This window comes from Phascolarctos cinereus, unplaced genomic scaffold (assembly GCF_003287225.1).
Source record: "Phascolarctos cinereus isolate Bilbo 61053 unplaced genomic scaffold, phaCin_HiC Scaffold_4;HRSCAF=312, whole genome shotgun sequence".
Taxonomy (NCBI): domain Eukaryota; kingdom Metazoa; phylum Chordata; class Mammalia; order Diprotodontia; family Phascolarctidae; genus Phascolarctos; species Phascolarctos cinereus.
Genome location: NW_027555847.1, coordinates 220854160 through 220879503, shown reverse-complemented (window position 1 = coordinate 220879503; position 25344 = coordinate 220854160). Strand labels below are relative to the sequence as shown.

Genomic DNA, 25344 nt, shown 5'->3' with positions numbered 1-25344 from the left:
ATTGTAGTCCCTTAAAGTTTATTTAAGAGAACTGAGACCCAGAGAGAAAGAGCCATTTAACCAAAGGCTCACAACTATCCTATAATAAGACTGTGGGGGTCAACTCAAGCCCCCTACTAATCCCTCCTTATCCGTAGTCACATCTGAATCTTCTCAGCTATTTACTTAGATTAAGCTTTATCAAATGCCCTTATATATGAATTCCTGGATTCCTTTTAGGAGGTAAGTTTCCCTGTGTCACAGTGGCATCTACACTATATACATGCCATGTACCAGAATCCAGTTGGACAAGAAGGAGCTCAGAGGTAATCTAGTCCAATCTAGACTTGAGATTACTCTTCTTTTTAAAAAAATATTTTGTTTCCCACTTAACCCCGATTGCCTCACACCCTGAAAAGATACTTTGTTTCCAATTACATGCAAAAACAATTTTAGCATTCTTTTTAAAAAATTTTCAGTTCCAAATTCTCTCCCTCCCTCTCTTTTGCTCTCCCTTCCCTAAGATGACAAGCAATTTAATATAGGTTATACATATGCAGTCATGCAAAACATTTCCATATTAGCCAAGTTGTGAGAGAAAACATAGACAAAAAAAAAACCACGAAAAAAAGTTTTTTAAAACGCATGCTTTGATCTACATTCAGACACCATCAATTTTCTCTGGAGGTGGATAGCATTTTTCATCATAAGTCCTTCAGAATTAAATCTTTGTTTTCTGAAAATAGGTAAGTCATCCACAGTTGATCATCTTCCAATACTGCTGTTACTGTGTACAATGCTCTCCAGGTTCTGTTCACTTCACTTTGCATCAGTTCGTGTAAGTCTTTCCAGTTTTTCTGAGAGCATCCTGCTCATCATTTCTTATAGCACAATAATATTCCATCACAATCACATACCACAACTCGTTCAACCATTCCCCAGTTAATGGGCATCCCCTCAATTTCTAATTCTTTGCCACCACAAAAAGAGCTGCTATATATATTTTTGTAAAAATAGGTCTTTTCCCCTTTTCTTTGGTCTTTTTGCGATATAGAACTAGTAGTGGTACTGCTGGTCAAAGAGTATGCACAGTATGCCTTCGGGCAGATTATTCTCCAGAATGGTTGGACCATTTCACAAGTCCACCAACAGTACATTAATGTTCCTATTTTCCCAAATCTCCAACATTTATCATTTTCCTTTTCTGTCATGTTAGGCAATCTGATAGGTGTGAGGTGATACCTCAGAGTTATTTTAAGTTGCATTTCTCTAATCAATAGTGATATAGAACATTTTTTCTTATGACTATAGAAGCCAATGATTGCTTCATCTGAAAACTGCCAGTTCACATCTTTTGACAATTTATCAATGTTCTTTTACATATTCTCATATTCTTTTAATTTGACCCAGCTGAGATTTCTCTTCTTCACAATAATCCGGAAAAGTAGCTGTCCAATCTTTGCCTAGAGACCTCGTTATCCCGCAAGGCAGCCCATTTATATTTTGGAGCACTCTGACTGCTAGGAAGTGTTTTCCTTACCTCCCTCAGAAATTTACCTCCCTATAATTCCATCTTATCCACTTTCATTGTTCCTAGGACTATTCCCTGGGGAAAACCAGAAAAATCTACTTATTCTTCCACGTGATTTAAATATTTAAAAGCAGCTCTCATGTTTCCCCTGAGTATTCTCTTCTCCAAGCTAAACATTCCCATTTCTTTCCAATACATCCTTACATGGTATCCAGTGGAAGGTATTGAATCCCCTTCCTTATCATCAGCCTACTGCCTGTTCCTCACACAGAACCATCGATCTCCCATCTTCATATCTTTTCACTAGCTATCCCTCATTCCTGAAATGCTCTCTTTCCTCAACTCTGCCTCTTAGAATCCCTAGCTTCTGTCAAGATTCAACTCAAGAGCTACCTTCTGCAGCAGGTTTTTCCTGGTTCCTTCCCTCCTACCCCACCTCCACCCCCAGCTTCTAGAATCTTCCCTTCTGATGTAACCTTAGAGTATCTGCTCTATGTGTATCTCGCATGTACCTATTTTTATACACATTGTTTCCTCCATTAAGAATGAGCTTCTAGAGGGCAACATATACCTTTCTTGGAATCTCCAGTACTTAATGCCTGGCACAGGATAAACACTTAACAAATTCTTGTTGATTAATTAATAGATTGATTGATCATCCTCAATGGTTTTTTCCAGCTTTTTAATGACCTACTTTAAATGTGGCTACATGACTGGATTGCATCCAGGACAACCCCCTGCCCCTAAGTGAGGACCTGATCAGAACAAAGGACACAGGAACTACAGTCTTAGCCGAATACTTCCTTTGGTCCATTCTTCTTCTCACTGAGCCAACCCAAATCAGCTCATTGGCACAAACAAACTCCAAACAGTAAATCCCGTCCAACAAAAAGGGTCAGGTGGGCCTCTAACTCTTTAGAGAAGAATGTTCCTTATCGCTCCCAGGGAAGGATTATCCAAACTGTCGCTTCCTCACTGAGAACATCTTCATTTATCAGCCTCCAGAGAGTGTCTTTTCTTTGTGAGGATGTCACAGTAGGGATCTACTAGGGATGGGAGTAAAATAAGACAATGATTAATTAATAAGTTTCTTAATTTTCTCCCTAATATCCTGCACAAGTCACTAAATTAGAGTACTACAGCTATTAGAAAAAGGGCTACCTGACTTTTAGGAATTCAAAAATGAAGAGGATCATAGAATCAGATTGGGAGGGACTTTAGAGGCATGAAATCTACTCCCCCCCATTTTGCAGATGAAACAAATGAGGTACGGTGAGGATAGGTGACTTGCCCAGGGTCACACAGATAGTAAGTATCTGAAACAGGATTCAAACCTGTGTTTTTCTCTTTTTGCTTTTTGGGGGTTTTTGTTGTTTTTACCTTTCTTTGAATCCCCAGAGCTCAGTACAATGAAAGGAACATTTTTGTTGATGTTGAGTCACTTTTCAGTTGTGTCTGACCCTTCCGCTACCCCATTTGGGGGTGTAATGGATGACCTCGGCCTTTCCAAATTAAGGTCTTTCCCAGCTCTCAGTTTGCCTGAGGCCACACCACTCAATGACTAAGGGCTAAGTAAGAATTCAGACAAAAGATAGCCTAATTTACCATCACAAAGTTTGTGTCCTTTGTTCTTGAAGAGGACCATGACTTCAGGAAGATGATGCCATGACTTGCAATTGAACTGGATTTAAGTGATGGAGGACAGTTCAAAGTCACCAACCTCACTTTCTCCTCCAAAGCCATCTGGGTCCAGTGGCCAGATATAGGTCAGGACAACTGGAGATGGCCAGGATGCAGTGAGACACTTTGGCCTTTTTAAGCTAAGGTCTTCCAAGTTTTCCCTTTGAATGAGGCAATGCCCATTCAATGCTTAGGCCTGTTTAAGAAGTGAGTCAAGGAATTCCAAAAGACTCTTGATGGAAAATGCTATCCACAGACAGAGAAAGAACTATGGAGTCTGAATGCAAATAGAAGAATACTATTTTCTCTCTTTCTTTGTTTCTTCTTTCTCATGGTTTTTCCCTTTGGTTCTAATTCTTCCTTACAACATGGCTAATGTGGAAATATGTTTAATATGATTATTCATGTATAGCCTATATCAGATTGCATGCTGTCTTGGGGAAGGGGAGAAAATTTAGAACTCAAAATCTTATAGAAGTGAATGTTGAAAACTAAAAACAAACAAATAAATAAAATTTTAAAAAAAGAAGTGAGTCAAGGAATGGCCCCTTTAATAAGAAAAAGAAATTAAGCCGAAAGGGGAAGACCGTCAAGGTTGTTATATCAGTCTGGGAGACCCTCAGAGTTTTTGGCTGGAACAGAAAAGAATTGCTATTTACAAAGTCATGCTAAGCCACAGAGCCTGGTCCATAGTAGACATATAAGAAATACTTGTTAATTGACTGTTTAAAGGGATTTCTGGGGTCCCAGAACAACTTATTCAGAAGATAATTAGTGACATGAACTACTTGAAGACATATTGTGTAACTTATGATCTCATATTTGGAAAGACATTGGAAGGACACAAGGAAAAGCCAATAAAGTGTTTGTTAGAATGTTAGACGAGATGGAAGAGGATAGTCAGATACAGTCAATTGACAAGAACCAGTTCTCTAGAGGATATGTTAAAACCATGGGTCACAAATAGCCTCCGCAGGGACTCTGACAAGACAGAAGCATTTGTGCTGGGCCATATCCAAATATTTTCAATCGCTAAACACTTCTCTAGGTTCTAGTGGCAACTATCAGAAATTTGCAAAGAATAGGGCTATTCCTGTGAAAGCTCCTGGTGATCTCACTGATGGTTATACGGTCAAAGAGTACTTGAAATAGAAGAGCAAAAAGTGGTCATTGGGCTTGAACCCTCTGATTCTATGTGTAGGTTGTTGCTATGGGATAAAGAAAAAGGCTTTGGGTAACTTGGGCAACTGTAAATACAAACTCTTTGAGGGATCGATCATAGATTTATTTATTTTTGAGAAACATTTTCAGGTTATTTTACTTAAAGTAATTATGAGAGTTATGTGCATCCTTAATAACGCACACAAGGAAGGCTTACGATTCATAAGTTTTGTCAGCAGAATAAAGATTTTAAAATGATCACACCCAGTATTATTCCTATCCAATTATTTTCCCCATAAGTTATATTTATAATAAAGCCATAAGGCAATCTGCATTCCACTGGCTTATTATAAGCCAAGAAACAAAGCAGGGATGCTCAAGGGTCAATCAGAGGCTCAAGACCCATTTTATTGTGCTTATGTAGTTCTAATAAAACAAGCAACATACACTATATCCTCCTCATTTGTATATGTGTATATATATATACATATATATATACATATATATATATATATACATATATATATATATATATATATATATATATATATGTTAAGGATAGAAAATTCTCCAAGGAAAATTAAAGTAACTGGAAAGCTTATAAAACACAGGCTCCTTTAGAAATAGTATGGGGGGGGCGGTAGGGGTGGAGGAAGGGGGAGAGAAGAGAGCGTTACACATTCCCTTTCCAATGAGCTTTGGTACAAGAAACTCAACAGAAGAATCAGATTTTGGGGAAGCCCTGTCATGTTCTTAAAGATGAGTTAGGTGGTACCATAGTGAATAGAGCATGGACCTGGAATCAGGAAGACTCATCTTCCTGAGTTCAAATCCAGCCTCAGACACTTACCAGCTGTGTGACTCTGGGTTAGTCACTTAACCCTGTTTGCCTCAGTTTCCTCATCTGTAAAATGAACTGGAGTAGGACACGTCAAACTACTCCAGTATCTTTGTCAAGAAAACCCCAAAATGGGGTCACAAAGAGTTGAACATGACTGAAACAATAATTTTTTAATCAAGGGGAAATGAGACCAAACTTGGATATGACTTGCTAAAATATGAATTTTTCACTGGGCTGATTTACACAGCTCACTTTATTAAATTGTTCTGAACAAAACAGGAAAAATGCTTCATTATATTTTCTCCAAAATGACCAAAAAGACTGGAGATTTACAAGATTTGAAAACACAAAATGCATTCAACTTTGTCACTCCTAATTTTAGGAAATCTTCTCTTGGAGCAAAATAGCACTATCGATCTGGCAGTAAAGACAAAGAAGGGGACATTGAACAGTCGGCCAATGGACAGAGAAGAGTCATTCTGAAATGCACACCTTGGTTTGTATTCCACTGCTTACATCTCTGTCTTTGTACATAAGCATTTCAATAGTTGGTGATGCTTTCTCAATTATGTCTGTCATAAGGAAGCCCTTGGGAATGGCTATCTTCTCATTCTGTTTCTGACTCTATAGGGTGTCCCAAAAGTTCTAATGCATTGTTAAGCTATTCGCTGTTAAAGTTAATCAAGCTTAAAAAGGCATTTGGTGATTTTTCTGGAGAACATCCTCATAATATGTTTCCATGCCCAAAGAAAGTGTTGTTGTTTTTCAGTCATTTCATTCATGTCCAACTCTTTGTGAGCCCATTTGGGGTTTTCTTGGCAAACGTACTGGAGTGGTTTGCCATTCCCTTCTCCAGGTCATTTTACAGATGAGGAAACTGAGGCAAATAGTGAAGTGACTTGCCAGGGTCACATAGCTAATAAGTGTCTGAGACCAGATTTGAACTCAGGTCCTCCTGCCTCCAAACAGCCTTTAAGATATGATTAGATTGGCTCCCAACCTTTTCTGCTTCTTCAAAAAGGTTATTTAGAATATAAACCACTTCTTCAAACTGTTGCTGGTCAATCCACTTCTCTAACTTGACACGAAACTTGATCTGGAACTGAAACTGGATGCCACTGCTGATGTCTCATTGGGTAGATGAAGATTCTCCTGTTAGGTTGCCACCAGGTGAGGCAGACAGGAACTGGACAGATGGGATTGGCCACCTCTCCTACAACCATCACCCTCCTTTGCAATTCTTTTGAAAATGCTTTACTAGTGTCTTTTAACCATTTATCTGCTGTGAATGGCTCTTAGTTGATAGTTTCCAATATAAATTGAATATTGTTAATTACATTTTAATGAAAGATCACAAATGTCTCAGGAAAAGACTCTTCCTCATTCTATTATTTCTCTTTTCATTCTAGCTACACTGATTTGTTTCATGTAAAAGCTTTTCAGATTTTTATGATGGAAATTTTCCATTTCTGGTTCATTTTTAATAAGCCTCTATTATTGGTTTGGTTATATCCTCATAAGCAACATTGTGTAGGGTTGGTAGCTTTCCCTCCTTGTCTCTAAGTTTTTGTATGTGACCTTTTTATATTTTGGTTCCTTTCTTCCAATTGGAGCTCCTATGGTATGAGTTGCTGGTCTAATCAAAGGTCCCACCATAATGCTTTTCAGTTTGCCCAGCCATTCTTATCATATCCTGAATTCTTCTCCAGCAGTTTGTGTTTTAGGGTCTCATATAATCACGGAACTGTAGAATTCTCTGGGACTTTGGTGGCCATCTAGCTCAATCTGTACCTACATAGCTGCCCTGGGGGACATCCGAGGGGCTTCCCCTTCTCCAACTGGCTTGAAAATTGCAAGGCCTAAGCAAATGAGGTTCTTGTGGTTCTTAAGTATCCCCTCCTGGCACAGCTCCTTCTGAGAAGGGGCCAAGTGCCCCCACTCCTCTAAGGAGATATCTACTGTCACAGCCTTGAATGACACTGATTTCTGGAAGGCTGCAGTCGGTGGGAGGGTGGAGATGGGTCATCCTCCCTGCCCAGCCCCTGGATAGGTGGAGTGGAAGGGAAGAGTGGACAGAAAGGGAAATAGGGCATAGCCAAAAGCAGATGCCCATCCATTCCAGATCACAGATTTAGAGCTAGAAGACGTTGTAGCAAGCCAATCCTTCACTTTTCAGATGAGGAAGCCAAGACTCAAAGGGGTTAAGTGACTTTGTCCAAGCTAGTAAATGGCAGAACTGGGATTTGAAGTCAGGTTCTCCGACCCCAAATCCAGCACAGTTTTCACTGTTCCACACTGCCTTTCTGTTTTTTTGGAAAGGGCAGAGCCAAGATGGCAGAGTGAAAGCAGTGACTTGCTTGAGCTCTCCCCCAAACCCCTCCAAATACCTACACAAAATGGCTCTAAACAAATTCTAAAGCAGCAGAACCCACAAAAAGACAGAGTGAAACAAATTTCTAGCTCAAGACAACCTGGATGGTTGATCAGAAAAGTATATTGCGCCGGGGCCAATAGAGGAGCACAGTGTGGCGTGGGAGCGCAGGCCACAGCGAACCTGGAGCAGGCCTCAGAGGACTGAATCATGGGCAGCTGTGGTGGTTTCCAGACCTTTCAACCCATGAATGTCAAAGACAACTTAGAAGGTCAGTAGGAAAAGTTTGTGTCTGCAGTGGTGAGAGAGAAGCACAGTCAGTCCCAGCCCCAGTCCCTAAGCTTGTCCCCGGGGTGGTGGCTGCTTCCAGAGCTTCTGGCCCACAGACTAAGGGGGAATCCAGTGGCTGATCAGAGGGGGATTGCAGGGATCTCTTTGCTGGTGCAGGATTCTCTTGCTTTGCCCCTGCTTGGATCTGGGTCACAGTCCTGGGTGTTGGTCCTGGGGTAAGGAGGAGCACTAGTGTGGTGGAGCTTGTAGTAGTGGTACAGAGAAAATCCTCCTCACAGTTTCAAGGCAGAAAAGAGTGCCTGTAGTCACTCATAGACCAGAGCACAGGCCAGGAAAGGAGTAAACACCTCACCCTTGATCATACTACCTTGGAAGAACTGAAAATTTACAGGTCCCTAGAAGTATCTCTGAAAACAGCTGCACAAAACCCCTGAAGCTTGGGACAGTACATTCTCCACACTGGAAGCAGACCCCTACTTTAACAAAGAGTTTATAACTCAAGGAATTGTCTGGGATCATGAGCAAACTTCACAAAAAGAGTCAGATCATAGAATCTTTCTTTGGTGAAAAAGAAGATCAAAATATACAACCAGAAGAAGACAACAAAGTCAAAACTCCTACATCCAAAGCCTCCAGGAAAAATATGAATTGGTTCTAGGCCATGAAAGAGCTCAAAAAGGATTTTGAGAAGCAAGTAAGAGAAGTGGAGGAAAAACTGGGAAGAGAAATGAGAATTATGCAAAAAAAATCATGAACAACAAGTCAACAGCTTGCTAAAGGAGACCCAAAAAATACCGAAGAAAAAAAATTATTTTTGTCTCTATTCCTACCATATACACATCGCTTGGCTTGTAGTGGGCACTCATATATTTCTTGAATTGAATTGCCTCATAGATGCATTAATCCTGGCTTATGCAGATCCAAGTAAGGCATTTGTGTTACCCCTTGATGTCAGCTTAGAAGGTTGTAGGGTAGATTTATGCCAGGAGAACAGTGGTCACTGGATTTTCTCAGTAGAAGGCTCAATGACAACACTTTCTATACCACACACAAATTGGCATGCCCTGCTTTGAAGTGGGCTATTACTGACAGTTCTAGATGATGTGTATGGAGCTCAGTTTCAAGTCTGAATGGACAAAACTCCACTGACATGTTTTGACAGTGGCTAAATTGCATATTGACTGGCAGAGATGGATTGAGGCACTAGCCAATTCTGAGTTCAGCATGCAGTTTTGGCCAGGGATACTAATACGGAGGCAGATGCTTCATCCTATAGGCTCCATGGGTTCAAAGTCATGGTAATACTCATAGAAACAGTGAAGATGACACATAGGGAGTCAGGCCATAACCACACAAAATGCAGCTGAGAGTCTGAGATTTCTACCAGAGTGTACCATCAGGAGACGGATCCTCCAGTTCTTGAGTCCTTCAGCGTTGAGTCACAAATGGTGAACAGGCAGGTCAGCTCTGTGTTATACATTTAAAAAAAACAGAACATTTTTCCATATGGTACTGAGTCACCTGATCTTCCCAGGCCTGTTTTGTTCCTAGAGTTCAGAAATATATCACACTTAATCTCTACTTATCCATCTCCCTTCTTTTTCCCCTGCTAATATATCTTGGTGTCTTTTGTTCCAAAGAATCTTCTATTCTTACCCCCTCTACTACATACTCCAGATCACTAAAGTATGGTTCCTATAGTTCATTTACACAGGAAAAGAGCAAACACAAATTCAGAAAGAACACAACAGAGTAACATAATTATAAGTAATAGTGCGTGTGTGGGTGAAAAACCAGCTTCCTTGTCCCTGTCTAGGAAGATACATAGGGTATTTCAAAAATCTTGGTGCAGTTTATGAGAAATTACCATTTTGCTATTATATTAACAACCAATTATTAAATTAGGATTAAGGTTTTTTCTCCTTTACTTCCTCATTTAGGTATCAGCCTCTGTAGGTCAGTCAGTCAGTCTCTGTAGGACATGGCCGATTGATGAGATGTCCCTTAACCTTCCAGGAATATGCTCCTCCATCTTGGGCTGACCCCACCCAACTAGAACACCTTACTTCTGTTTAGAGTGTAAACAGAATCTGATCTAGGCAAATTCTCACCCCAAGGTGAACAGCCCTGTCCTTGCACCTCTCCATTGGAGTTTAGGGTGACCCAGAATATGAAAGAGAAAACCAACCAGAGTGGTCTGAGTGGAGATGGATCCTCCCCAGTCCAGATTGCTGGAGGCAGCTGAGTCTCATGATCAAGCCACACCCTCAACAGGAGGAGCTGAAGACTTCAAGCCCACGTCCTCATTTAAATGTTCACCAATCAGACTTGATTTTCTAAAAGTATATTAAGTCTTTCAGCTTCTCCATGTTTCTGCCTTTGGTTACCAAGAGAAATCACTGACCATCAATTTATTGATTATTAATGCTAGCCTAATTAATAAATTGATTATTAATTACCCAGAAATTGGTTACTCATTCATCACAAGTTTTAAATTTTAACAGCTTAAATAGCTTTAGTAGTATGCAAGGTGATCCAAATACTTTAGTGGCTTAAAATTGCACAAAAGCATTTGAACCACCTGGTATAATTTTTAGGCTAGTCTATCTAGATTTAGTCAATAGCCTGACCTAACCTCATTCCCTCTAGATTGTTAAGAATGATGTCTTTTCCCAAAACCAGGCTTAGTTCACCTAGGTGTGTCACATCTGCTATTCTGGTTCCAAAACCCTTGACTCACTTTCATTCCCAGAAGCCTCTTGGCATCCTAGACTTGGAGTTCAAAAATCTAAGAAAGCTAAGAAAACAGTGGAAGGCAAAAGTGCTACAGCTAACGGCAAAGGTCCCCCAGACCAGTTCTAAGGAAGTTTTGATACTCACCTAAGATCCATCTTTTTGGTGAGAGTAGTAAAATTCTCATCCTGTCACTGAACCACAAAATATTTAGAAACAATGACAGCAAACATCTATACTTCCCATAGCTCATGGTCCTTTTTTCTGGCATTGCTCTAGTAATGGGATCCCACCACTTCAACCCAATCCAACCCACCCACATATATTGAGTATCCATTACAACTAGTACAAAGTGCTGTGCCAGGTGTCCCACCCCCTGACTGGGTTCTCTGCTGTTTCAAGGGAAGCTGCCAAAGACCCTGTCTGTCTGCCTCAGCTGACGGTGGAGAGCAAAGGGACTGCTTTAATTGGCTTTTGACTTGCTTATGAGCCTGGCAGCACAGCAGTCTCTCTCCTGCTGTTCTTTTAATAAGTGATGTGTCTGGACACCAGAAGCTCTAATTGAAGAGAAGACAACAAAATCCTGTCTCTCAAACACTCTCCTTTGCCTCTCCCCTCTGTGGAAGGAACAAGGAGGCATCCCTAGTACAGCTTTTTCCCTGAGGGTCCTCCTTCCCCAAATCCAAATTTCGACCAATAATTTCCTATGTAACCTCACAGAAACTGCTTAACCCCTTGGAATTTGTTTCCTCGTTTGTAAAATGACAGGGTTTGATTAGATTTCTGCTAAAATTCCTTCCAACACTAAATCTATGAACCTATGATCTTATGACGAAAGGCTCTCACTCCCCCTACACATCAGTTATCAATTTGTTTCTGGATTTTTTTTTTCAAATTTTATCTTATTTTCAGCTCCAAATTCTCTCCTCCCCCCCCACCTTCTCCCAACCATTGAGAAGGCAAGAAAAATAAAATACATTACAAATGTGTATAGTCATAAAAAATAAATTTCTACAATAATGTAAATAGAAAGAACAATCACAAAGCAATCGAAACTGAACGTTGGGACATTATAAGATTTAAGCTTGGTTCCAAAGAAGAGATATGAAAAGATGCCTCCTCTTATTTCTTTGCAGGAGTCAGGGTCCACAGGGTTAATTGAATTTAACATCAGATTTTTTTTATTTGTTAATCAGGTTTACTAATTTTCCCCCTTGTCTTCCTATTTTTCTTTCATAAAAAAATACTATTTCTTATAAGGGATGGCTCTGAGGGGGGAGAGATACAGGAGGAAATCTAGGTAATGTAAAAACAAAAGATATTAATAAAAGTCTATTTTTAAAATTGACCCACCCTGATTTAACTAACAAAATGAGTTACAGAATCAATCAAAGGTTTAAAACAGATATGGACAATTGTTCACTTTTATTAAATCAATCAAAAGCATAAACTAGATGAGAAAGAGTCCTTAATTAATTTGGAAGGACTGAACTTTGAATCATTGGACAAAATTATATGAAACTCCACAGGAAGTATATTAGGATTGAAAGAGACCCATTCATGCCCTGTAGAGCTTGTATGAAAGAGAAAAACATTTTGGAAACCACTGTTTCAATATCAGGCCAGCCTAGTGGTGGAGTAGATTTAGCCAAGACTCTGAAAGGGAATTGATTGGGGGAGGGGGGGTAGAGGAAAGAGTATCTGTCTTCTGTCCACCCACTTGATCAGAGCAAAACTTTGTGACCTTCAAAAGGTTGGAAGAGTTGGACTTCCCATCAGCTGTATTAGCAGCATCCCTAGAACTGCAGCCTTTGCATCAAGAACAGAGGATAAATTAGACACTCTAAGAACAGCCAGCATCTTTCTTCTGCAATGGCCCTGACCCTCAGGGCCCACCAAGGACTTATTTACACCTCTCTGGGAACTTTGTGAGGACTCCACAAATAGAGAAAAGGATTTCCCTGCAACCAGAAGCTGTATTACCCCTTCAGCATAGATGCTTTCTAAGTTTGAATCCACTCTCCTTTGGATGTCTACATTTGTGGAAGAGTGTGCCCCAAACTATTGGGAGAATGCTTTTATACCAGCTGTTCTTACTGTACTAATTTATCTTACTCTTTACCTTAATAAATACTTTTAACTAAAAATTAATTTACTGCGCATGGCTTCTGTTAAGGGTCCATGCAACAGTACTAGAAAAAAATGCCCAGATCCTCAGGGTTACCCTAAGACCCTAACAGAAGAGGTAATTAGCCACCCTTTGGGGCAAAAGTCTTACAGTTTGAATGGGGGGTGAGGAAGTAGCCCTATAGGAAATTTTATGTATTCATTTATTCAGCATAATTCAGAAGAAAAGAGCATTAGTTTTGAAATCAGATGGCTGGGGTTCAAATTCTCCCTCTGACACTTATTACTTATATGACCACGGGCAAATCACAACCTCTTTGGGCCTCAGTTTCCTCGTATGTAAACTGAAGGGATTAGACTAAATGGCCTTTGAGTTCCCTTTAAGCTCTAGATTTATGATCCTATGATACATTTGCACAAAATTGAATTTTTTTAATCTCCTTTTCTCTGTGTGATAGGAACCTAATGGAGGGAGAGACCAGTTTATGATGGGCATTTAGGAGCAGATGAAACAGAATCATAGCAGGTCTAAACTGGAAAGGATAAAAGGGATTATATAGTCCAAATACATCTCTAGTGGCAAAGGTTGGGATTAAGACAAGTCTGCAAAAGATTCATTGAAGGACTTTTCCATTATGCTTTTTTTTAAGGGACTTGTGATTTCATTGATACAGAGACCTCTACGTAAGGAGACTTCCTCTACCAATGAAGGCTGGTGCATTCTCTGCAATTTCCTAGGATTGTAGATTAAGAGCTGGAAGGGAATTTAGAGGCCAATTGGTCTAACCCCCTCGTTTTATGATGTGAGAAAACAGAAGTTACATAACTTGCCCAGTTTGTGTCAGAGGCAGCACTTGAACCCAAGTCTTCTTCTTTTTCTTCTTTTTTGGAGGCAATCAGGATTAGGTGATTTGCCCAGGGTCACACAGTTAGTATGTATTTGAGGCTGGATTTGAACTTGGGCCCTCCTGACTCCAGGACCAGTGCTCTATCTACTAAACGACCTACCTTCCTCAACCCAGGTCTTTTTGACTTCAAGACCAGCTCTCCACCTCTATGCCATTCTCCCTTAGCATGCCATACTTACTGACTGCAAAACTAACTTAGTTCATCTTTCTCCCTGTAGAGTCTCCATTTAGCCCTGGCTGTATTCTTAACCTTCTCTTTCCTCCTGCACGGCTGTGAAGACCTTCACTTTGCCTCTCTCATAGCTGGGAGATGATACCCAAAGTGCATGTGGAGAGAAGGGGGGAGGGAGGGTTTGGAAAGAGAAGAGGCATGTAAATTCCTGACCCATGAGGTAATGTAGAAAATAGCTATAGGTGATGGACCATAGAGAAAAGTCTTTGATATTATAGCTCTTCTTCCCTCCCCTTCTCCCTTCCCTATAAACAAATATAGAGACAAGAAAGCAGCCATACTTGAGAGACAGGCATTCCTTTCCAAAGAATAAAACCTCATGCCTGAGCAGGATGGAATGATGGAGGCAGTTAGACGGCATTCTGAGGCTGACTTAATTAAAACCAAGCTGAATAAGATTGTCCAAGATTGAGTTGATGACCTAGAGTGCCTTGACTGTGCCCCTCAACAAAACAGCTGGGGGCCCCAGGGAGAAGCTTCTTTGGTAGCCCTTCCCAAAGCAATCAGCCACCACTGGTAGACATTTTTTTATAGGCTTTAATGTGCTGCCACCAGTCTATGATGAATTCTGTGAACCACCAGTGCAACAAACCTTTTCTTGGCTTTAGCTTACAGTCCCTTCCCCCAACCCATGTGTACCCTTCTCCTACACACAGACGTGCTCATATCACGTGTGCTGTGCCCTAGCCCGTGCACATTAATGCTGCTATCTATCAGGAACTCCTGTCAATGCACAAACACAATCTCACACTGGGACAATAACACTCAGATCAAAAACAGACATTCAAGATTTTCTCTCAGCTTCTCTCCCCATAATAGACAAGAGTCCATCTTGTACACACTGAACAGTGTCTATGACCTGACAACATGAAGACTTATTAGAGAAGAACACTGGGGGCAATCTAATCTACCAGCAATGGTACAAAATCATAAGCACTAGGATCCAAAGGAATCAGGTTTAATAAAAATAAAAAGATATAATTTCTAGGACTGGAACTACTCAGGGGACAAATTCACTTCACTAAGTATGCACCGAATAGCTATTGCGTGTCAACAGCATACTGAACACCATGTGGCAGGGGGTGGGGGGGGTGGGGAATATAAAGAGAAACCAAACACAGGGTCTGTCCCCAGTCAGGTTAAGGACATAAGACAACCGCTGTCACTATCAGGGAGGTAGGATGGTTGAACCTTGAGGTCAGGAAGATATTGGTTGTTGTCAACAGCCTAATGAGGATGCCTACCTTTCTGAGACCTGTAGGTAATGGAAAAAAGCAAGGAGACCTAGAGTTTTAAGGCCAGCACTCCTAAAAGGACCATTATACATTATGTTTTCTCATCTGATTTTGTTGACAGGAATCCTGAGTTACTCTTTTGCTATAGAATGTTCACTACACATTCCCACTATATTGTATGCTAAATTTGGGCCCGTTCTCCTCTTGGATGGTACGTGTATCAGTGGGAGAGTGCATCCTAGACGTGAGGGGTGGGGAAGCACAATGTTTTTATAATAATTATTTTTACTGCGGCTGGTAGGTGGCGCACTGTATAGAACACCAGCCCTGGATTCAGGAGGACCTGAGTTCAAATCCAGCCGCAGACGCATAACACTTACTAGCTGTGTGACCCTGGGCAAGTCACTTAACCCCGCTGTCTAGACCAAAAAATAATAATAATAATTGTTTTTATTATACCATCCTAAGTGGCTTTGTTGAAATACTTTTCTAAAAGTTAGTTGTGTTGGATGACAGTTTGTGAAAAGTACACCAGTAGGGGCTCATGGGCAATCATATTAGCAATATACCTTCCCCACCCCCAGAATACTTCCAGAGTCCTGAGAGTACCCGTTGGGAATCAAAAACTTAAGAGTATAAGTTGCAGGAAGTAGCCTGGGGGTGGGTGTTATACTTTAAAACAGGGATTTTGCGTGAAGCAAATTGAAAATAAGGCAAAATCTATCTTTGGTGCTTCTTTGCTCACCCCGTTCATTCTCCAAATCCTTACTAAGATTTTAATTCAGAAGACATAAGTTACCAAGGCAGCTCTGAAAAGGAAAAGGCCTCAGCTCATTTTTAGCAGTAGTTGGCATCTACCCATTCTGGGCCAGTCCAATAGCTTGAGAACTCCTGAAAGCTCAGAGTTAGGGCAATCATAGATTCATATAACCCTAGATCTAAAGTTGGAATGGACTTTATGTTTGTTTGGTTTTTTTGCTTTTAGGCAATTGGGGTTAAGTGACTTGCCCAGGGTCCCACAGCTAGTAAGTGTCAAGTATTTGGTCTGAGGCCGGATTTGAACTCAGGTCCTCCTGACTTCAGGGCCAGTGCTCTATCCACTGTGCCACCTAGCTGCTCCTGGAATGGACTTTAGAGGTCATCTAGTCCAACCCCTTCATTTTATAGATGGGGAAATGGAGGCCAAGAGGTTAAGTCACGACATTCAGGGATGGTCGTACTTTTCTAGAGTCAATTCCCTCGCTCTCCTAGCCCTGCAGTTACTCTGTGTGTCAGGGACCTTTCCCGAGCATAAGTACACGTAGAAATGTGTGACACACCAACTTACTGTGACCTAGGAAAGGCCGCTAAAGATGTCTTCAGCAAAGGATATGGGTTTGGTATGGTTAAAATAGATCTTAGAACCAAGTTTACAGTGGAGTAGAATTTTCTACATCTGGTCATTCATACACTGACACAGGTAAAGCTTCAGGTAATTTGGAAATGAAGTACAAGATCCATGACTATGAGCTTACCTTCATTCAAAAATGGAATACAGACAATACCCAATGGACAGAAATTGGCATGGAGGATAAATTGGCTGAAGGTTTGAAGGTGACTCTTGACACCATATTTGAACCAAATACAGGAAAGAAGAGTGGGAAATTAAAGGCCTTCTATAAGCAGGGACTCTTTCAGTTTTGGTGGAAATGTTGACATTGATTTCTCTGGACCAAGGATCTATGGCTGGGCTATCTTGGCTTATGCAGGATGGATTGCTATCAAATGAGTTTTGACATGGCCAAATCCAAACTGTCTCAGAATAATTTTTGCCCTGAGTTATAAGGGTGCACACATATGTGAATGATGGCACTGAATTTGGAGGGTTGATCTACCCAAAGTTTAATGAGAACATTGAACCATCAATAAATCTTACTTGGACATCTGGCAGCAACAACACCCGTTTTGGCATTGCTGCTAAGTACAAGCTGGATCCCAAAACTTCTCTACCTGGTAAAGTGAATAATGCCAGCCTTATTGGACTTGGTTGTACTCAGACACTCCAAGCAGGTGTAAAATTGATGCTTTCAGCTTTAATTGATGGAAAAAACTTCAATGCAGGAGGTCACAAGGTTGGGTTGGAATTTGAATTGGAAGCTTAATATAGTTTTTAAATAAAGTATCAGATCTATCCCTGGAAATGAAGACATGAACCCACTCTGTTTTGGCCTTAATATTCTTCTGTGAAATTTCAACAATGTGAACTTTTTCTTCTTCCAAAGAATTGTTGTAGCACCACCATGATGAAGTCTAGAGGTTTTTGAGTCTATTATAAGAGAGAGAAACTTGGAGGCATGCATGAAAGTTGTAATGTTGGTGCCACAGTTCAGTTTCTCAGTGTTATTCTAAATTTGTTCTTCAACAACAGTGTAGGGTCGTGTTATAAAGGAAATGACCTGATCCTCCAGTTTGTCCATCACATCCTGTATTTCCTACACCACTTTTTCATGATCTTTTATCAAACTGGTCTCTGTGCTACAGAGAAAGCTTTGGTTTTGCATCAGAGTAAAATAAATTAATCACATTTGGAACATAAAAAAAGAGATTAAGTCACTTGTCCAAGGTCATGTAAGTGATGACTAAGGCAGGATTTGAATTCAGGTCCTCTCACTGCAAAGCCAATGCTCTTTCCACCTTAATATGCTGCCTCTGATTCCTGGAACTATAGAATGTCAGAGCTGAGGGCCTTCAGAGATCACTGTATTTATTCTTTCCTTTTATGTCAGGAAACTGAGGCCCAGAGACGAGAAGAATTTCCTCTTTGCTTCATCCATCTCTAATTTTTTTATTTCACTATATTTTATCAAATAAGAAAAATTTATTTTCTCTCCTTCTTACCTTCCCCTTACACACATACACACACACACAGACACACACACGCTCGCACGCATGCACACATGCACGCTTACTTTATAACAATCAAAGCTAAACAAAACAAATTCCCACATTGCCCATATCCCAAAAAATCACATCTCATTCTGTACCTTAAGTCTACCACCTCCCTGTCAGGAGGTAAACAATATGCTTCATCATTGGTACTCAAAAATCTTGGTTGGTGGGGCAGTTAGGTGACACTGTGGATAGAGCACCGGCCCTGAAGTCAGGAGGACCTGAGTTCAAATCTGACCTCAGACCAAACACTTGACACTTACTATCTGTGTGACCCCAGGTAAGTCACTTAACCCCAATTGCCTTAAAAAAAAATCATGGTTGGTCATTAAGATTAGAGTTCTTAGGTCTTTTGAAGTTGTTTGTCTTTATAGTGCTGTCATTACTGGCTCTGCTTACTTCTTCACTCTGTATCAATTCACACAATTCTTCCCATGTCTTTATTATATCTTACACAATAATATTCCATTACATTAGTATGTCAAATCCTGAACTGATGGGCATCCCACTCAATTGCTAGTTTCTGCCCGCTGGGGGAAAAAAAAGAGCTGCTATAAATATTTTTGTGCATTTGGGTCCTTTTCCTCCCTCCTTGACCTCTTTGGGTCTTTTAGGCCTAGTAAGTAGTACAGTTCAGTAACTTTGGGGCAGTTTCAAATTTCTTTTCAGAATGACTGGACCAATTCACAGCTTCACCAACCACACATTTGTGTACTTGTCTTCTGCAAGCCCCTCCCACAACTGTTATTTTCCTTTTTCGTCATCTTTACTAATCTTATGGGTACAAGCTAGAGCCTCAGAGTTGCTTTCATTTGCATTTCTCTAATTATTAGCGATTATTATTAGTGATTTGGGGCATTTTTAACATGGCTCTAGCTAGCTTAGATTTCTTCACTTGAGAACTGCCCATTTGATTGCAGTGCGTGCAAGGAGGGTCCTTTGATTCTATATCAATTGGGGAAAGACTTCTAATCCCTAATTACAAGTGACAGACTATAAATGAGGAGTCTTAATCAAATACAGCCAATTCTTGGTTTATTTACACTAAAGTTGGGGAAGCAGCAGCACAGATAACCCCAAATGAAGACACTTAAAAGGTCAGTTCTGGAAGGGGCCTTAGAGAGCAACTATTTCAATACCCTTATTTTGCAGAAGAGGGAACTAAAGCCTAGAGGATCAGCTTGCCCATTGACCCAACTTCCCCAGACCATGGTGATCCACGGAAAGCTTTCCCTTTCGCCACTGTAACACCTGTGGTTTACAATCAGGCATTTTTCCCCAGGCCAACGCTGCCCTCTGCTGGTTATGCCTCTGCAGACAAGACAACAAGAACCAACCCTTTTTTTTCCTGTCAGATGAGTTTCTTCCTTTCCCTCTCCCCAAGCATTAGTGAGCCAAACGCTTCCTTGGTCTTCTTTTTTTTTTTCCTTAATGAGGAGGCTCATGGATGAGGGAGCCATGAATCTGCAGGCTGGAGTGAGAAGGTTAATCTCTTTTCAGCTTCTCAAAGGAACACTTCACAGACAATGGGGCAAAGTTAGAAGTAAGGTCACAGACCTTAGGACTAAAAAGGGACCTTAAACTCCTTGTTTCTGGCAAGAAAGATATCCACATTCTTATTTTAGCTTAGTTTTTCTCAATTACATGTAAACAAAAAAATTTAACATTCTTTTTTTTAATTTTGAATTCCATATTCTCTCCCTCCCTGCCCCTTTTCTTCTCCTCAAGAAGGCAAGCAACTTGATACAGATTATACACGTGCAGTCATACAAGACATTTCCATATTAGCCATGTTGCAAAAGGAAATGAAGGCAAAAAAAATAAAATTTAAAAACTATGCTTCAATCTGCATTCAGACTCCATCAGTTCTTTCTCTGATCCTTATTTTATTTCTTATTTCTCTTATATCCTTATTTCTCTGATCTCCTTATTTTAAAATGAGACAACTGAGGCCTGGAGAACTTAAATGACCTGTTCCAGATCAATTAGTAAAAAGGCAGTTACTTTGCAGACCAAGCCTCCTTCCTCCAGGTATAGTTTTTGATTTCTCTCTAACAGAAGTGCCCAAACCCAGGGTAGGGTCTATGTGGCCCTGGGGTGGGTAAATGGCTTATAAGAGCTAATAATAAGAAAAGAGAGATTTGTATTCAGGTCTTCTGATTCTGACAGTCAAATCTTCATTAATTAATTGAGAGAATCTCTGTTCATGTAAGAAAACAGTGGTTCCCTGAGCTGTTACTGTGTGACCTTGAACTAGTAACTTAACCTCTGTGGATCACAGTTTCCTCATTCATGAAAAGAGGCCACTTCAGTTCTAAGTGAAAGATCCCCTGAGACCTCAGGCTGTAGACCGATGGGAGACTGGACGGTTATTTCAAGGTGTCCACAAATACGTAGTAAAATCCATAAATAAGTGAAGATGTCCTCTGGAGACTGAATGTCTCTCACATATATATATTGCTAGTTTTCAAATGTATGTAGATGCTGTTATGAGTAATAAAATATAAATACATTTAAAGGTATTACTGATTGCTGGGAGCTTTTTGTCATGGTATATTTTCTCAATCAAAAGTACAACTGCCCTTCTGATTCCCAGCTCATGGGGTGGTGAAGGTGCAACTTCTTTTGGTCATTCAACACTGGCAGCCATCCTTCAGGGTCCAGGCTGAGCCTCCACCTTCATCCCCCATGCCGTCCAAGTTTGACTCTAATGACTTTAATTTAAGTTGTGTTTTTAAGGTACACTAGTGGTGAAGTTGGTGCCACATCAGCTCTGACCCCTAAAATTAGTCCCTTAGGTTTGTCTCTCCAAAAGATTGGTGATGACATTGTCAAAGCAATGGTGACTGAAAAGGGCTAAGGATCACAGTGAAACTTACCATTCAAAACAGACTAGCCCAGATTGAGGTTTTGCCTTCTGCCTCAGCCTTGATCATCAAAGACCTAGAGGAACCTCCTCAGGACAGAAAGAGCAGAAAAATATTAACAACAGTGGAAACATCAGTCTTGATGAGATTATCGACATTGCTTGACAGATGAAACCATTAAAGAGGTACTTAAAACAGCCCAGTCTGTGGGTTGCAACACTGATGGCAGACATCCTCGAGGCCATCGATGACACCAATAGTGGTGCTGTAGAATGCCCAGCTAGTTAGAAGCAAAAGAGACTATTATAATGAATTAACATTTTTTAAGTACAACTACCATTATGTGAGGATCTTTAAAAACTATGACATTAAGAAAGGTTCTTCATAATTTAAGAGTTTGGGAATCATTGTACTAGGAAGAATGCCAGGACTTTACACATTAGCAAAGAACCAGAGGGGGAAGAAGTAGGTACCCATCAATTGGGGAATGATCAAACAAATTGTGATCCATGACTATAGGAACATCATCATGTAGGAAGAAAGGACGACTTCTTAAGATTGTAAGCACTAAATTCATTGAGGAAGGAAGGACAATGCCCTAGGGATAACAGAATGGCATTGTAGTTCCTAGAATGACAGAGTATCAAGGGGGTTTCCTGAGCCATTCCTAAAAAAGCCCAAGGTATCAGTTTGTCTCTCAATAAGACGAGAAAACACAAAGCTCTGGGGCTGAGTCTTAAGGAGACAGTAAATCATAGCAGGAGCTAGACAGGGAGTGAGAAAGATGTGGGTTCAAATCTCACCTCCAATACTTCTTAGCTGTATATATATATGTATATGTATATATATGTATATGTATATATATATATAGTTCACTTATCCTTATAGTTTCTTTATTAGAAGTTACCAATATCAATATATCAATCAATATCAATAAAATTGATGAAATGATATTGAGTGAATGTGATTAGATACTATTGTGCCCAAAGAAATAGATGATTTCAAAGAGACATGGAAAGTCTTGTATGAAGTGAGGCACAGTGAAGTGGGCAATGTTGTTATTATTTAGTTATTCAGTTGTGTCCAACTCTTTGTGACCCCTTTTGGGGGGGTTTTCTTGGCAGAGATACTGGAGCGGTTTGCCATTTCCTTCTCCAGTTCATTTTATAAATGAGGAAACAGAGGCAAACAGGGTGAAATGACTTGCCCAGAGTCACATAGCTAAGTGTCTGAGGACAGATTTGAGCTCAGGTCTTCCTGACTATAGGCCCTGCATTCTATCCACTTTACCCTGAAGTGAGCAATGCCAAAAGAACAATAAACATCAGCATAATACAAATCAACAATCTTTTATAAACTAATAAAATTAAAAGATTGATTTTTTCAAAAAGGAAAAAATGATATACACAACTACAAGAATGTATAAAGGGGGGGAAATTATATTAATATAATTATTGATGTTACAAATTATATATTGATGCTATTAATTATAATTATGCAATAGTCTATGTCACTATATAATTATAATGATGAAACTTGGCTCCAATGCATTGAAAAAATGTACCTCCTTACTGTCTTTATAGGGGTAGGAGACCATGGGTGTGTAATATTGCATATACTGTCAGACATGATTGGTGTGTTGGTTGGTTTTGCTGAACTCTTTTTTTCCTTTCTTTCTTTTTTATTCATTGTAACAAGGGATTTGGGAGGGGAATAAAGAAGGGGAAAAGACATTCCAAAATGAAAGTGATATAAAAACAAAATATATAAATCAAAAGATTAAAAACCAGAAGAATATGATAACAATAAAGTCTGATTCCCTTAGAACTTTTTTCCTTTGTTGTTTTCCTATCCTTTTGTAAGAAACAACAAAACGAAAATCAAAACATAAATACAAACAAAAAGGTTCTCAATTGGAAAAGGAACAGATATATTCCAGATTCTGGAATACTTAAGCAGAGACTTATAAGATATTCCAATTTCATTTTTTAAAAATGTTAACAGACGTTTGTTTTTAGTATGGATGTGGGGGAGACTAGGGAGTCTTCTCTCCAGCTCCTAAGTAATTGTTGTGCATTTTATTACAGGCCTTCCGAGAATAATATCTTACCTTTATGGTCTAATCCATTAATATTGTCTCACACACTTAACCACTCTATGGATATTTTCTCATCTGTGAAAATGAGAGGGTTGGACTCAATGATCCTCCCTGGTAGAAATCTATGATCCCACATTGAGAATTTCATTTTGAAAACTTCTGGTTGCCAAGGCAAACAGAGAGGCGTTTGAGTTGGGAGCATAAGGAATATTTGGGGGATGGGGGAGGACAGAAAGAAGGGAGAGCACAGTAAAGAGTAGTCAAATCAAGTCAATAAGCATTTATTACATGCTTGTTCATATGCCGAGTTGAGAATCAAGCAAAAAAAGATAGTCCTTGCCCTCCAGAGCTTACAATCTAAAGGAGTGTGTGTGCCTGGGAAGCCTTCCCTGATGGCTCTCTCCCTCTTGGACCTCACACACAACATGATTTGTACTTTATAATCTATTAGTGTATATTATAGTTTTCTTTATTTGGGCCTTATTCCCCTATTAAACTATAAGCTCCATGAGGGCAAGAACTGTTCCTGATTTAAACTTTGTATCTCTCTCCCCTCTCTCAGCCACCTTCACCTTCTAACTAGGACTTGGTATAGGGCTTTCCATTCAGTAAATGTTTAATCAATGTTTGAATGAACGGATGAATATAAGCATGAATGAATCACAGGACTAGCTCAATCCTATGCATTCTGGCCTTGACCATTATTATTCATAATCAGGAGTGTGACCCTTGCCTGGAGAAATCTACAATTCAAGAGAGTGAGAACAAAGACCACCTTAAGCGCTTTTGACAAGTTCCCCAGGGTCCACACCACTTGTGACAGCCTGGGCTCTGCCAACTTCTAAGTGGTAGCACAAAGATGCTTTTGAGTTATTTGAGTACAAAACTGACTCAAAACAAAGTACTCCTCACAAACACCAAATACGCCATTTCCCTTCCAGCTGAGATCATTCAAAAGTGGCAAAGACTCTTTGCCAAAACTTCAGAGAAGAACTTGGCATTGGAATGCAGCAAAAGCGTGACTCACAGGAAGCCAGAGAGTGGAATTTCCTTTGTTGGAAATCTGAAGCACCTGAAAGGGTTTGGGTATACTTTGTTGTTGTTGTTCAGTTGAGTTGGACTCTTTGTCTGAACCCCATTTGGGTTTTTTTGGGGAAAGATACTGGAGTGGTTTGCCATTTCCTTTTCCAGCTTATTTTTAAAATGAAGAACTGAGGCAAATAGGGTGAAATGACTTGCCCAGGGTCATATAGCTAATAAGTGTCTAAGGTCAGATTTGAATTCAGGAAGATGAGTCTTCCTGACTTCAGGGCTCTACCCACCGTGCCACCTAGCTGCCTAGGAATAGTCAGGCCAGTTTTCCCTTCCATGGTACCTAGGAAAGGGTCTTATGCATGACTGTTATTCCAGCTGAATGATATTATGTGGTCACTTGCTTTCCTGATGGTTAGATCATAGGATTTAGAAGTAGAATTGGACTAAGAGAACAGAGAATCACAGAATTTCAGAGATGGATGGGGCCTCAGAAGCTAACTAATCTGACTCACACCTAAACAAAAATTCCCCTTACAGCATACCTGATGTCTATCCTTTGCTTGAAGACCTCTAGTGAGGAGGAATCCACTACCTCCCAAGGCAACCTCTTGAATTTTTAGATATTTCTAGCTGTAAGGAAGTTGTTTCTTTACAACAAACTTAAATTTGCCCCTTTGTAACTTCTACCTGCTGCTCCAAGTCCACATCTTTTCCACAGATCAGCCCTTCTGATATTTGAAAATAAATATTGGGTTCTCCTTCTCCTCCCATGTCTTCTCTTCTCAAGGCTAAACACCCTTCATCCTTTGATCGATCCCTGTATGGCACGATCTGGATCATGGTTGTCTTCAAAGGTATGCTGGTAAAGGTTAACAACTGGTTCTCTGAGAAAAAAAAAACTTACATGATGGTGCTTTTAAATTTAATCTATTTATTGACCTCAGCATCACTTTCTTAAGTGCAGATAATCAACAAAACAATAAATGAAGGAGTTTTTTTAGTCCAACTCTATGCTTTCAGGCAGTTAGCCTATTTCCTCCCATTTTACATATGATGTAACTGGAGCTTGGAGAAGTTAACTGAGTTTTCCAACCTCACAAAACAGTGCCTTGGATGGGGAAACAACAGCAATAAACTCACAAAACAAGTGTGAATGATACCAGAGAGAACATAGGAATGTGCTCCACTGTTTACATCAGAAGTTTGTGATGCTGTAGGGCTGGATAAGCATTATAAAAGTGTGCAGAGGAGAAAATGTCTGCAATTATCTGGGAGGTGTTTAGAAATATCAGGAAGTAGCTCAAGGCCTGGTGTAGGTCAACTGGTC

The 25344-nt window shown here is 40.1% G+C and overlaps 1 protein-coding gene across 1 annotated transcript; it reads left to right on the top strand.

Annotated features, from left to right (window-relative positions):
- Window positions 1–16395: 16395 nt before the first annotated feature.
- Window positions 16396–17269, top strand: LOC110200121 (non-selective voltage-gated ion channel VDAC3-like). The gene is given in 3 exon segments (XM_078151925.1): window positions 16396–16495; window positions 16498–16717; window positions 16930–17269. Coding segments are annotated over 3 exon segments (621 nt in total). The 3' UTR covers window positions 17231–17269.
- Window positions 17270–25344: the final 8075 nt, after the last annotated feature.